Source organism: Chiloscyllium plagiosum, chromosome 38 (genome assembly GCF_004010195.1).
Source record: "Chiloscyllium plagiosum isolate BGI_BamShark_2017 chromosome 38, ASM401019v2, whole genome shotgun sequence".
NCBI lineage: Eukaryota > Metazoa > Chordata > Chondrichthyes > Orectolobiformes > Hemiscylliidae > Chiloscyllium > Chiloscyllium plagiosum.
In genome coordinates this window covers 13,329,532-13,342,325 of record NC_057747.1, presented here as the reverse complement: position 1 = coordinate 13,342,325, position 12,794 = coordinate 13,329,532, and the positions used below count along the sequence as shown (strand labels likewise).

Genomic DNA, 12,794 nt, shown 5'->3' with positions numbered 1-12,794 from the left:
CTTAATTTTTCCATTGGTTTGAAAAATTGCTTTTCCTCCCAATTATAGGAGTTACAATGCACAATAAAACATTTATGGTCAAAACTGCGTGTTTGAGGCTGCTGTTTAAGACCTCAGTTTACGACATCACATACCGAACACAACAAATCACTACCTTAAGCAGAAAAAAAAGCTTTCCTTCATCTTGAAGAGATAGAACCTCTTGTTCACTATAAACTATCTAGGCAGCAATTTCAAATGTTATAACCCTAATCACCATTTAAATATGACTAGAAGTTAAGAAGATAATGATATAGAAATTACAGATAGTGATAATATTGGACAGACATTTATCACATTCTCTCTTTGGCTGTTTTTGGGCTTAACTAACCTATTTATTATAAATGAGCTTAGCATTCAGATCAATGCCACCCCATTGCAGTTAGCTAATATTACCAACAATAGTGTCTACTTGGCACCTTGTGCTTTTGTGGAATTCAGCATCTGTTCACCAAAGAATCTACCTATGGGATGTTGTCTCTGACCAGTCTCAATTGGTAAGTGATTATTTATTTCCACCGGTGAATACACTTCAAAGATATACTTCATTGCTTTTCTTCCCTCCCTTACTTTTTGCCAGAAAGCAACACTTGTGCAGTACTTGTTAAACTACAACTGACTATTGATTCTATATCTCTGGAATTATGTGCATTTGCTTTCTCCTTTGATAGAACAGGAGACAAGAATTGTATTTCTATTTAAACAATCATGGACTGATGTCTCTTTGGGTTGAGTGTTAGCAGAAATCAGCTGGGTGTCAATTTTGGTGGGTTTTGTGCTAGGTTTTTCTCCGCAAGACCTAGCAAGTTTTCTCATGCTCTCTTCCCAAACTCATTGCCTATGGAGCACATTATTGATGCCTATGCCACTCCACTCATCAGAGTTGTCCCACCGGGAGGTGTAAGCAGGAGTGCTGATCACTGGCAGGAGACACCAGGATTCATGTGCCAGTGTCATCCTTGAAGTCCAGATGTTCACCCAGTCTCATGCTGGCAATCCAAAGCTGGCCTGTGCAGGTCTTATCAATTGCCCCAGACAATTGGAGAGGAGCGACGTCCACTTTATGTGCTTGAGGAATGTAATTTCTATGTATAATAATGGACTGCAGCGGTTCAAGGAGGTAGCTCACCATTACTTTCTCAAGGGCAAGTTGGAATGAAAAATAAAGTGTAATCCATTTTCTGTTGGATTTTTAAAAACATGATGTCCACATCAGATTTCTTATGTCATAGGAGATAAGAATGGTAAATTTGGTTACCTCAGGGAAAAACACCTTGTTGGAGACAAACTCACGTCATATGGTAATGTTCATTAACGAGTCATTCTGGGCTCAGCAGTACAGTAGAAGCGCTTCAGTGTAAAGCCATAAACCTGGAGCATGGAATCTCAACTTTGTAGACTCCAGAGCAGAACAATGATGAAGATCTCAATAGTACATCTTCAACTGCTCTCCACTGCAAATGTTCAGGAAAATTGGATGTGAATTCCTTACAATTGCATCAAATTCAGTCCCCTTTATTTACTTATAGGTTAAGCAAATTTTGGGAGCCTATCTTAGCTCGCGTGAAGGAACGTCAACCACTTGCAGCACACTCATTTTCAATTTACTGAGCATAAGCGGCTTGAATTGGCAGAATCGGTTATGGAGCCAAAGTGACGAAGTATATAGTGCACAGTCAGGTCATACCTATTAGAAATGAACTTGCAAGTCCTGTTTAAATCTATCCAAGTAACTGCCAACAACTACATGGGCTGCCAAGTTAAGGAGTGCCCTGATTAATAATAAGTGAAGTAAGCCGCATCAGTACCTTCACACTGGAGACTGGCTTAAAAAAGGCACTAACAATGAACTATTTATTTCAGGATTCAGTGGAGCTGCTGCTTATCATATGAAATTCCAGCTTTATTAATTTCTGACGCATGGAAACAGTTCACACAAAATGCTCAACATCTCTTCATACAGAGAGAAGCATGATTGCATGTTTTAGTTCCAGATCTAATTGGAGTCGCTTGTAGCAATCATACTAACAGCCTGGTCATTAACAATGTTCTAACATTCCAGTTTTCCATAAGACTTGAAAGCTTGAGCTACTGGTTTCTCACATTCCTATGGATAGCTGGAGACCTTGAAAACTAACCAATTCATCAGACAAAACATTTCCTTCGGGATACTGACTGTGTGTCAGTAGAGTGCTGATTAATGGAAGCATAGTTTAGTTTACTGTATTGTGCCTTTCTTTTGTTGACACCACTTCCTGTAAAGTGCTAGTTACAGATTAGGTTAAGTTTAACCAAATTTTTGGATGAGGCATAGGATCTAATCAATCTGTATGGATAAACTGTATGTTATGTTACACAGAAGAGGTACAGTTATGAAAGACTATTGTTCAGGAGTGAGTATGTTTGTTGAAGATTACAAAGTGTTCAGTATTATTTACAGTTTCTTGTATACTGATGCAGTCTGTGTCCAAACGCAATAAGATCTGAATAACAATCAAGTTTTAGTAAGTGATAAGTAACAATTGCTAGGCAATGGCCATCTTCTTTAAGACAGGGTCGACTCAACTCTTTGTGATATTACCACCATTGAATCCTAGAATCCTCCATGATCATAATCCATCGACCAGAAATTTAACTGGACCAGCTGCATAAATACAACAGCTACACAAACAGGCCAGAAGCTGGGAATTCTGCAGCAAGTGACTCACTTCCTCACTACTCTAAGATTTCCACCACCTAGAAGGCACAAATCAGGATTGTAATAGAATACTCTCTGCTTGCTCGCATAAAACTCGAAGGCATTTAAAACAAACTCAACACCATGCAGGACAAAGCAACCCACTTGACTGATACAATATCTACCAGCAGTGTAATGTGGCTGCTGTGTGTACCATTTAAAAGATGCAGTGCAGCAACTCACCAAGGCATCTCTGATAATAAGGCAAGCACCAAACCAACAATTTCCACTACCTTAGAAAACAAAGGCCACAGATGCCTGGGGACACCACCACTTCCAAATTTCCTTCCAAGTCACACACCATTCTAATTTGGAAACATATTTCTCCTCATTTCTGATTCAAAATCCTTAACAGTATTGTCAAAGTACCTTCACGACAACACAGAGTGCAGTGGTTCTCACGTTCACCCTCTCAAGGGCAATTAGAGTACAGTGAGACTTTCATTCCATGAATGAATACAAGACTAGGTACAGCACGGTAGTTTTCCACTGGACAGGAGATTAGGGTGAGACATCAGGGATACATGTGTGTCGCTTGACTTTTTTCACTGGGAGCAGTAACTCCTGTAAGCTGTATGGCTGTATATGCACACAGTCAATTTGGTGCTCTGCACATGACAATCGACCACTTCCAGAGGTCACTGCTGTACATAGACCTCAGCTAGCGTGTGAAAGAAAGAAAAATGAGACGGCATGCTCTTCAATGTGCTATAACTGGTAGAAAAATCACAGGAATGCACACAAATCCTCAGTCTGCCAGACATGTGTGTTTATAGGCTTTATCCTACAAGCTTAACTTTTTGATTAACACTTTGCTTTATCACTGGGCTTCTCCTGTTACAGCAAAGAGAAATCATAAAAGAACACAAGAGATAGGAGCAGGACTAGTCCATTCAGCCTGTTGGGCTGGTCTCCCAATCAATCTGATCCTGGCTGAACTTCTGTTTCAGGTCCTCCTCCTTCTTACATAGCCCCTCATAACCAAAGGTGACTTTCTTCCACTTGGTGACTGTGGGTCCAGTGTTGGATCCACACGCTCTACCATTAGGGAGGCCAGGTTGTGTCTGAAGAGGTAGATGAGTGCAATGCTTGGGTTTTCACACACTCTGCTTGTTGTTTGCACTTGACCTTCAGCTGGGTCTGTCGGAGATGCGCAAAATGGTTGGCTCCTTCATGAATGCTCCTTCTCTACTCTGAGAGGTCCAGAGCAAGAGATTCTCCATCATGGAGTCATACAGTCATAGAGATGTACAGCATGGAAACAGACCCTTCGTTCCAACTTGTCCATGCTCACCAGATATCCAAACCCAATCTAGTCCCATACTCCTCCAAACCCTTCCTATTCATATATCCATCCAGATGCCTTTTAAATGTTGCAATTGTATTAGCCTCCACCACTTCCTCTGACAGCTCATTTATTACACATACCACCCTCTGTGTGAAAACATTACCCCTTGGGTCTCTTTTATATGTTTCCCCTCTCATCCTAAACCTATACCCTCTAGTTCTGGACTTCCCCACCCAAGGGAAAAGACTTTGCCTATTTACCCTATCCATGCCCTTCGCGGTTTTATAAACCTCTATAAGGTCACCCCTCAGCCTCTGACGCTCCAGGGAAAACAGCCCTAGCCTATTCAATCTTTGCCTATAGCTTAAATCCTCCAACCCTGGCAACATCCTTGTAAGTCTTTTCTGAACCCTTCAAGTTTCATAACATCTTTCCGATAGGAAGGAGACAAGAACTGCATGCAATATTCGAACAGTGGCCTAACCAATGTCCTGTACAGCCACAACATGACCTCCCAACTGTTGTACTCAATACTCTGACCAATAAAGGAAAGCATATCAAATGCCTTCTTCATTATCTTATCTACCTGCGAAGGTGGGGATGTTCCACTTTTCATGGAGGTTTTGATGATGCTCTTGAAATGTTTCCTCTGCCATCCTGGTACCTGCTTGCTGTGATGAAGTTGAGAGGAAAGAGTTTGATTTGGGAGTCTTGTGACAGGCATGGGGATTCTGTGGTATGTCCAATGCAGATGATTGATTGTAACCAGTACCTCGATGTTGGGGATGTCAGCCTGAGAGAGGGTACTGATTTTGGAGGCCTTTCCTGTAATTAGATTGAAGGCATCTGTTATATATTGCCCGTGTCTCTGACGCTTACAGAGGGGCCAGTAACATGACTGCCGTTTGGACCATGTTAAAAGAACTGTCATCATCCCACCCCCTCAAATGAAGTGTGACCTGGAACATCAGGATCCTCATCACCCCAGCAGAGAGAAGCCTGAACATTACACCATTTACCCTAACCCAGGAATTCTGAAGCTGTGGTATTGCCAATACTGCCCTAGGTGTGACACAGTGGGAAGGAGAAGGTGGTGGCTACATTTTCTTCTGGAAGGTTCTTGCTGTTTCAGCTCTGCCTTTATCTCCTGCTGTCTCACTGTTTCATATTGTTCCCTCACCATGTTCTCACTCCCTCTGTGTTTTTCCCCCCCACTGCTCTTCTCACTGTTTCCTGCTGCTGTCCCTTCCTGTTTTCATGCTGCTGCTTTACTGCCTTTATTCCTGCTGCTGATATCAATCTTTACTGTTTCTTCCCCACTGTGTTTTTGCTGCCTCTGCTTTGCTTTTATTCCTGTGGCTGCTCTCACTCTTACCCAATTCTACCCTACTGTGTTCTTGATGCCTCTGCACTGGTTGATCCCGGCTGCTAGTCTCAATCTTTCCCATTTCTCCGCTGATGTGTCCATGCTGTTGCTGTGTTGCTTTATCCATGTGGTTGAGCTTGCTATTCTCCACTGTTCCTAGGTTCCTAATGGGTTTTAAATTCGTTTTCCTGCCTGGTCCCCTTTGATTCCCAAAAATCTGAATATTCCTGCCTTAAACGTATTCAATAATGCAGCAACTGCAACTGTCCCTATAAGAATCACAACCGTTTGTGTGAACAGGTCTTCATGACTAGTGCTGTGCACCTTCTGTTTGAGATGTAGCTCATGTCATCGTCACTAACTTCGTAATTCCATCAGCATTAACTTTGACATTTCTCAGGCAGATAGGAATGCCTACAAGATCTCCATTTTCTGTAAGACAGCATGGTTACATCTCAATAACAGGGGAATAAATTTCAAATCTGTAGGTTTTCCTTTTGTCTACCTTATCTTAGCTTATATCAACCAGCAAAAGATAGAATTCCGAAAATTACATGAAACATCACCTAGACCGCATTCTGAATGCATGATAAAATTAGTTTGTAATGTTCCATCACTGTCAGTCTTAAAATCATGGAATTTGAAATAAAAAGTTACTAAAACAGATTGTGTTTTCCACTAATGTGGAAAATGTATATCTAGACAATATATGATTTATTCACAATATGTATTTTGTTATGTTAAATAACTCTTTTACATATTACCTATCTAGCAGCACTAAGACCTATGAGGAGCAGAATCTTTATCGAGAAGATAACCTTGCACGACAAACAATTTTAAATACTATTAAATACTAAGATCTAAAAATAAACTACATTCTAATTCTGTATGAGTTCCTAAAATCGCAACAAGGTAAATCAGATGAGTGGTGTTACAGTACAATTCTGCCGTCATTCTAAAAGACAATGTAATCTAAGACTGCTCTAATCCTGTGAAACATGTGTTGCCAATTGGTTTTTAAGAGAGTGAAAACACAAAGTATCACTTTCATCCCATTTCAGCAGGTGTTTGAAAACAAATTCTTCTGTTGAGATTTTAATTATTCCTTTTTTTTCCTTTAATTGCTGTCACTTCATTGTCTTCTGTGATTTATGCTTATTCAAATGTCTTGTCAAATCTTCAATTCGGAGATCTTTCAACTGAACCAGATGTTCAAGTCGCTGTACTTTCATCTGCAGTATCTGACAAAATGAAGAACAGCATTTCAGCACGTCTGGCTACATTTGCAGTTAACACAAAGATAGGCAGGAAAGTGTGTTGTGAAGAGAACATAACAAGGCTGCAGACTGTTACAAGTAGGTTAAGTGAGTGGAGCAAAACCTGCCAGATGGATCATAATGAGTAAAAAATATGAAGTGGTTCACTTTGGCAGGAAGAATAAAGAGAAAGCATAATTTAAATGGTGAATAACTGCAGAATTCTGAGGTGCAAAGGACCTAGATGTTCCAGTGCATGAGTTACAAAAAGTTACAGCAGGTTACAGCAAGTGATTATGAAGGATGATGGAATGCAGAATCCAGACTCATATTGGACTTGAACACATTAACTTAATTCATCTTTGCACAGATGGGGCCAGACTGTTGAGTTTGTCCAGTGCTTTTTGTTTTTATAATGGAAAGGTGCCCTTTGTTATCAGAGGGATTGAACACGGAAGTAAGGATGTTATTCTTCAGTTACACAAGGCATTGGTGAAGCCATATCTCTAAATACTGTATGCAGTTTGGGCTGCCTCGTTTAAAAAAAAAGTTATAAATGCTTTGGAAGTGGTTCAGAGAATGTCTTCTAGATTAATATCTGGAAAGAGTTGATTGGCTTATGAGGAGAGACTGGGCATGTTTTCACTAGAGCTCAGGAGAACAAGAGGTGATTTGCTTGGAGTATATATGATCTAGAATAGTGCTGACAAGGTGGATGTGGAAAGGATGATTACTTTGGTCTCCTAGTTCCAAACTTGCCCACATCATTATGAAATAAGGAGTCACCCTTTTAAAACAGAGACAAAGGGAATTTTTTTACCTCTTAGACAATTGTGTGGCTTTGAAACTGCCTCAGCAGGCAGTGTAATTGGGGTCATTGAATATTTTTAAAGTGGAGGCAAATAGTTTCTTGTTTAGCAGTGGAATCAAAGGTTGTTGTAGATAAACGGGAATGTAGAATTTGGAACACAAACAAATTAGCTATGATCTTATTAGATGGTATAGCAAGCTTGAAGGTCCGAACGGCCTACTTCTACTTCCAGTTCATAAGCTCTATAGCTGTCTCAGCTTTTCATTCAATATTTGTTATGGAACACAGACCTATCGAGGATTGTTAAGGAGGAAGGCTCCAACACCCACAGTCAAATAAAAATGATTACCTTGAACCCATTTACTGCTTTGTGTGGTTAGCTTTTGAACACTGGAAGTTTAAACACATTTATGAAGTCAGTACCAGAGTTTTGTTATATTATTCAAGTTACATCTCATTAACATTATGTCAGCAATGAGTACATTGGTGCATGGTCTGCAGCACAAATACAGTATAACACCAAGCAAAATCTGCGGCATATTTTACTGTCAGAAGTAATGATACAACTTACTTTGCAGAAGATGCAGAGTTGGGCTTGGGTCAGAGTGAGAGGTGCAAGACCTATACTGTATAGAGATATAAGATAAGGGAGTAGTATGCTTATGCAGCTCAGCTGAGGAGTTCAACAGTGTCCACCCATGTCACTGACATATTAGAGAAAGCTTCAGCTCATTCTCAAGCAATACACAAACATACAAATCATGAGCAGGCGTAGACCATTCAGCCCCTCAAGCCTGCTCTGCCATTCAATCAGATCACAGCTGATTTGGTTGTAACCTCAAATTCCAGTTCCTGCCTAGCACAATGACTTTTGAATCCTTGACAACAAGAATCTATCTAACTGTACCTTAAAAATATTTAGGTAATCTGTTTCCGTCACCTTTTCAGAACGAGTGTTCCAAAGACTCACTACCCTCTGTGAGAAAAGTAATTGTCTGTTTGAAATGGGTGACCCCTGACATTCAATCAGTGACCTTTAGTTCTAGATGGGCGGCACGGTGGCACAGTGGTTAGCACTGCTGCCTCACAGCGCCAGAGACCCAGGTTCAATTCCCGACTCAGGCGACTGACTGTGTGGAGTTTGCACATTCTCCCCGTGTCTGCGTGGGTTTCCTCCGGGTGCTCCGGTTTCCTCCCACAGTCCAAAGATGTGCAGGTCAGGTGAATTGGCCATGATAAATTGCCCGTAGTGTTAGGTTAAAGGGGTAAATGTAGGGGTATGGGTGGGTTGCGCTTCGGCGGGTCGGTGTGGACTTGTTGGGCCGAAGGGCCTGTTTCCACACTGTAAGTAATCTAATCTAATCTAAAGTAATTTCCCATAAGGGGAACTATCCTCTCCACACCTACACTGACAAGACCCCTTGAGATTTTATATGCTGCAATCAAGTTGTTATTGTTCCAAACCTCCAGTGGATATGAGCTTAGCCTGTTCAACCTTTCTTCATAAAACTGACCATTTCAGGTATTAGTTTAGTAAATCTTCTCTGAACTGTCTCTGATATGCTTTCTTAAATAAGAGAATCAATATTGTGCACAGTGCTCCAAATTTTGGGCTCTCCAGTGCTCTGTATAATTGAAACATAACCTCCCTATTTTTGTATTCAATTCCTTTTGTGATAATAATTATATTACCGCAGTCATTGAGCAATCCCAGTTACTAACTTAAGACTTCAGCTATGATGATACTCACAACAAAACAGAGATTCTCATTTTGCTTCTATACATAACTGCCTTACAAATAGCCGTTCCTGTGTAACATCAGACTAGTGAGCGGAAAGATTAATCTTCCCTGAACCACCTCTGATTGATGACACGGCTCTTTGCATGGTTCTGTATTCACTTTGTTGTGACGTTTTCATTGAATATTGCCTTTGTCTGTTAACTGCAGGTTGGATTTGCTTAAAGTACTTTGCCAATTTCATCCATTAAATAGAATAAATAAGATAATAGGTTAAGGCTGCCTGAAACACTGACTCTTCAAATATCCTGATGCGTCAGTGAAAGAGTCAAACAAAAGGAATGTAAGTTGTGTGTAGACAAATACCAGAAGTCTTCACTGATAAAGTGCGAAGAACTTAAGGTTTTGCTTTACTGTCTAAACTACAAAGCTAGGAAATACTTGCTTGCAAAAAGGATAATTTACAAAGAGACAATAAAAAGTCCCTATTTAATGTTGCTTCGTGTTTAATGTCAGGTCATAAGTTCTTTTCATAGAACAGAATCATCAAATTTTACAGTATTGAAAGAGTCCATTCGACCCATCCAGCTCCCCACAGAACTACCTAGCCAGTCCCATTCTCCAGCTCTATAACCATAGCCTTCCAAATTCAACACTTTCAAATATATACCCAGCTGTCTCTTGAAACCTCCCATGGAACCCGCCTCCACCACTCTCCCAGGTCATGCATTCCAAATCCTAACAACTCTCTGAGTAGAGATGTTTCTCCTCATCTCACTCTGAGCTTTCTTGCTGACAAGCATGAAATTGTGACCACACCCCCCCCCCACTTACTGAAATACCAACTAATGAAACAGAATATCCTTTTCCATTCTGTTAAAATTGTTCATCGTTTTGAAAACCTCAATAAGGTCACCTTTTAATTTTCTCTGCTCCAAAGAGAGTAAGCCCAATTTCTCTAATCTGTCCCTGTATCTAAAATCCCTCGTTCCAAACACAATTCTAGTAAATCTCCTTTGAACTCTCTCCAGGGCTTCAACATCCTTCCTTAAATAAGGTGCCCAGAACTGAACACAATTCTCCAAAAGTTGTCTAACCAATAATTTATAGAGGTGCAACATCACTTCCGTGCTTTTATACTCTTTACTTCTATTTTCTAAACTCAAGGATCCTATAAACCTTCTTAACAATTGTTTCAACTTACCTGATCACCTTCAAAGAATAATGCATGTAAAGCCTCAGGTCCCTCTGCTCCTGTACACCCCGAAGGTTGCACCAAGTTTCTTCTAACAAGCATTACCTCATATTTCTCTGCATTGATATTCACCTGCCAGGTATCTGGCCATTTAGTCAAATTGTCAAAGTCGCTTTGAAATTGCTCAGCATCATCCTCTCAATTCACTATTCTTCCTAGCTTAGTGTCATCTGCAAATTTTGAGATTTTGCCCTCAACATTCATCGCCAAATCATGTATCTAAATTGGAAAAAGGGTCCCAACACCGATCCTTGGGGAACACCAATTTCAACTTGTTCCCACCTATACTTACCCTCTGTTTCCTAACCTTTAGCAAATTTCTAATCCATGCTGTCAAAGACCCATCAATCCCAAACATTTTCAATTTGCGAACCAACTTGCCAATGTGGCACCTTATCAAATGCTTTTTCAAAGCCCAAATATACATCTCCAGCACTACCTTCATCCATTGCCTATTAAACTCAATTAAATTTGTCAGACATGAACTGCCCTTGACAAAACCATGTTGACTGTCCAGTATTAACCATGTTGAATGCCAGTATTTTTTCCGTGACCTACCATCTTGCTGTCATGTTGCTGCATTGTGAGCTTCTTTGAAGTGAGGTGGTGATAGTTGTTATGTAGGGAAGCAGGAATCTTGATAGGGAAGATGTAGAGAAGATGTTTCCTCTTATCGGAGAATCTAGAATGAGGGATCATTTTAAAAATCAGTGGTTACCCATTTAAAACAGAGATGACGGGAGATTTTCTCTCTGAGGGCTCAGAACCTTTGGAACTCTCTTCCTGAAACAGTGGCAACAGTAGACTATGTGGATATTCATAAGACAGAGATGGATAGAATCTTGTTAGCCAAAAGATTATTGGGGTAGATGGGAATGCAAATTTGAGATTATAATCAGATCAGCCATGCTCTTAATTGACGTGTTTGTATGTAAGGTGAAAGGAAAAAGATTTAAAAAGGCAATATTTTTACACAGAGAATGGTTTGTGTGTGGAATGAAATGCCAGAGAAAGTGGTGGATGCAGGTACAGTTACAACATTTAAAATACATTTGGATAAGTTCATGAATAAGAAAGGTTTGGAAGGGTATAGGCCAAAAGTAGGCAGGTGGGACTAGTTTAGTTTGGGAACATGGTCGGCGTGTACCGCCTGGACTGAAGGGTCTGTTTCCGTGCTGTATGACTCTATGACTCAATGTATGTAACTATTTTGTACACAGTACAATCTCATAAGCAAGTGACAGTGGTCACACTATTTAGTAGTCCACTATTTGACTTTAAGGACTACAATGGGATTTGAAACATGCAACTAAATTAATCAATATGGAGACAGGAACTTGGTTTAAAGTTTCACCTTTGGATACAGACTGTGGGTTTATGTCCTACTTTAAGATTTGACCACCAGACAGTCATGGAGAAGGTGAAAAACTTTCCAACTCAGCAGATCAGTCTCTTTATTAAAAAGCCCAGAAGCCATATTTCCATCCTGGAAAATGGGGTAAGTCCTCCAACAACAAGCCTGACGTGAAAATGGAGGTTGGATGATAGCCAGGCCAGCTTTGCCTGTGCTGTTTACTGAAACATTGGCCCAGTTGTAATGATGAATGCCAGTTACTTAAACCCTTACTTATCCCACATGGCCAACCTATCTCCTCATCAGCCCCCTATACCCTCCCATGCCTTGTGTAGGCCACAAGCCCCAATTCAAACCCTCTGGGTCCTGGTTTTGGAGATCTGAGACTTTATCAGGGAAGAAGCCCAGGTTAGTAGGCATCTTGCTGACAGAACAGAGAGTAACTGGGATTTCAGAATTAATGGCTTTATCTTTCTAGGTCCAAGGTGCAGCAGAACGCATTCTTGGTGATCCTGTGACTGGGAACAGGGTGAGATAATGTTGTGATCAACATTGAGGTGACGGTTGAACAAGAGTTGATATGGGTCAGACTTTGGCCAGCAGTATGTTGGGTGATCTGAATAATGGGCTGATTGAGTTTGGGAGGCCTACAGGGATTGCATTAGGATCATTTGATCTAGAGAATTGAATGAATGTTTTGACAGGAGGTATGCTGACAGTGTGAAGCAATGTCACTGAGGTGGAAGTAGGTGGTCTTGGTGATGAGGAGAAAGTGAGGTCTGCAGACGCTGGAGATCAAAGTTGAAACTTTATTGCTGGAACAGCACAGCAGGTCAGGCAGCATCTAGGGAACAGAAGATTCGACGTTTCGGGCACATGCCCTTCTTCAGGAATGAGCAGAGAGTGTTCAGCAGGAGAAGATAAAAGATAGGGAGGAGGGACTTGGAGGA

At 40.7% G+C, this 12,794-nt stretch overlaps 1 protein-coding gene across 8 annotated transcripts in view; it reads right to left on the bottom strand.

The window, feature by feature from the left end:
* Positions 1-4,618: 4,618 nt before the first annotated feature.
* spef1 (sperm flagellar 1) overlaps positions 4,619-12,794 on the bottom strand; it is a 38,081-nt gene continuing 29,905 nt past the window's right edge. The window contains exons 7-8 of one of the 8 annotated variants that reach the window (XR_006309685.1): positions 5,755-6,671; positions 4,625-4,889 (exon numbers count right to left, since the gene is read on the bottom strand). Coding sequence is in view for 5 of the 8 variants with exons in the window: in XM_043678889.1 (XP_043534824.1) it covers positions 6,558-6,671 (114 nt within the window). In the remaining 3 variants the exon portion in view is untranslated. Of the gene's footprint in view, positions 6,672-7,846; positions 7,888-8,068; positions 8,124-11,048; positions 11,173-12,794 lie in introns of those variants that run through there. The other 7 variants (XM_043678886.1, XR_006309686.1, XM_043678888.1 and 4 more) reach the window with 7 other exon arrangements.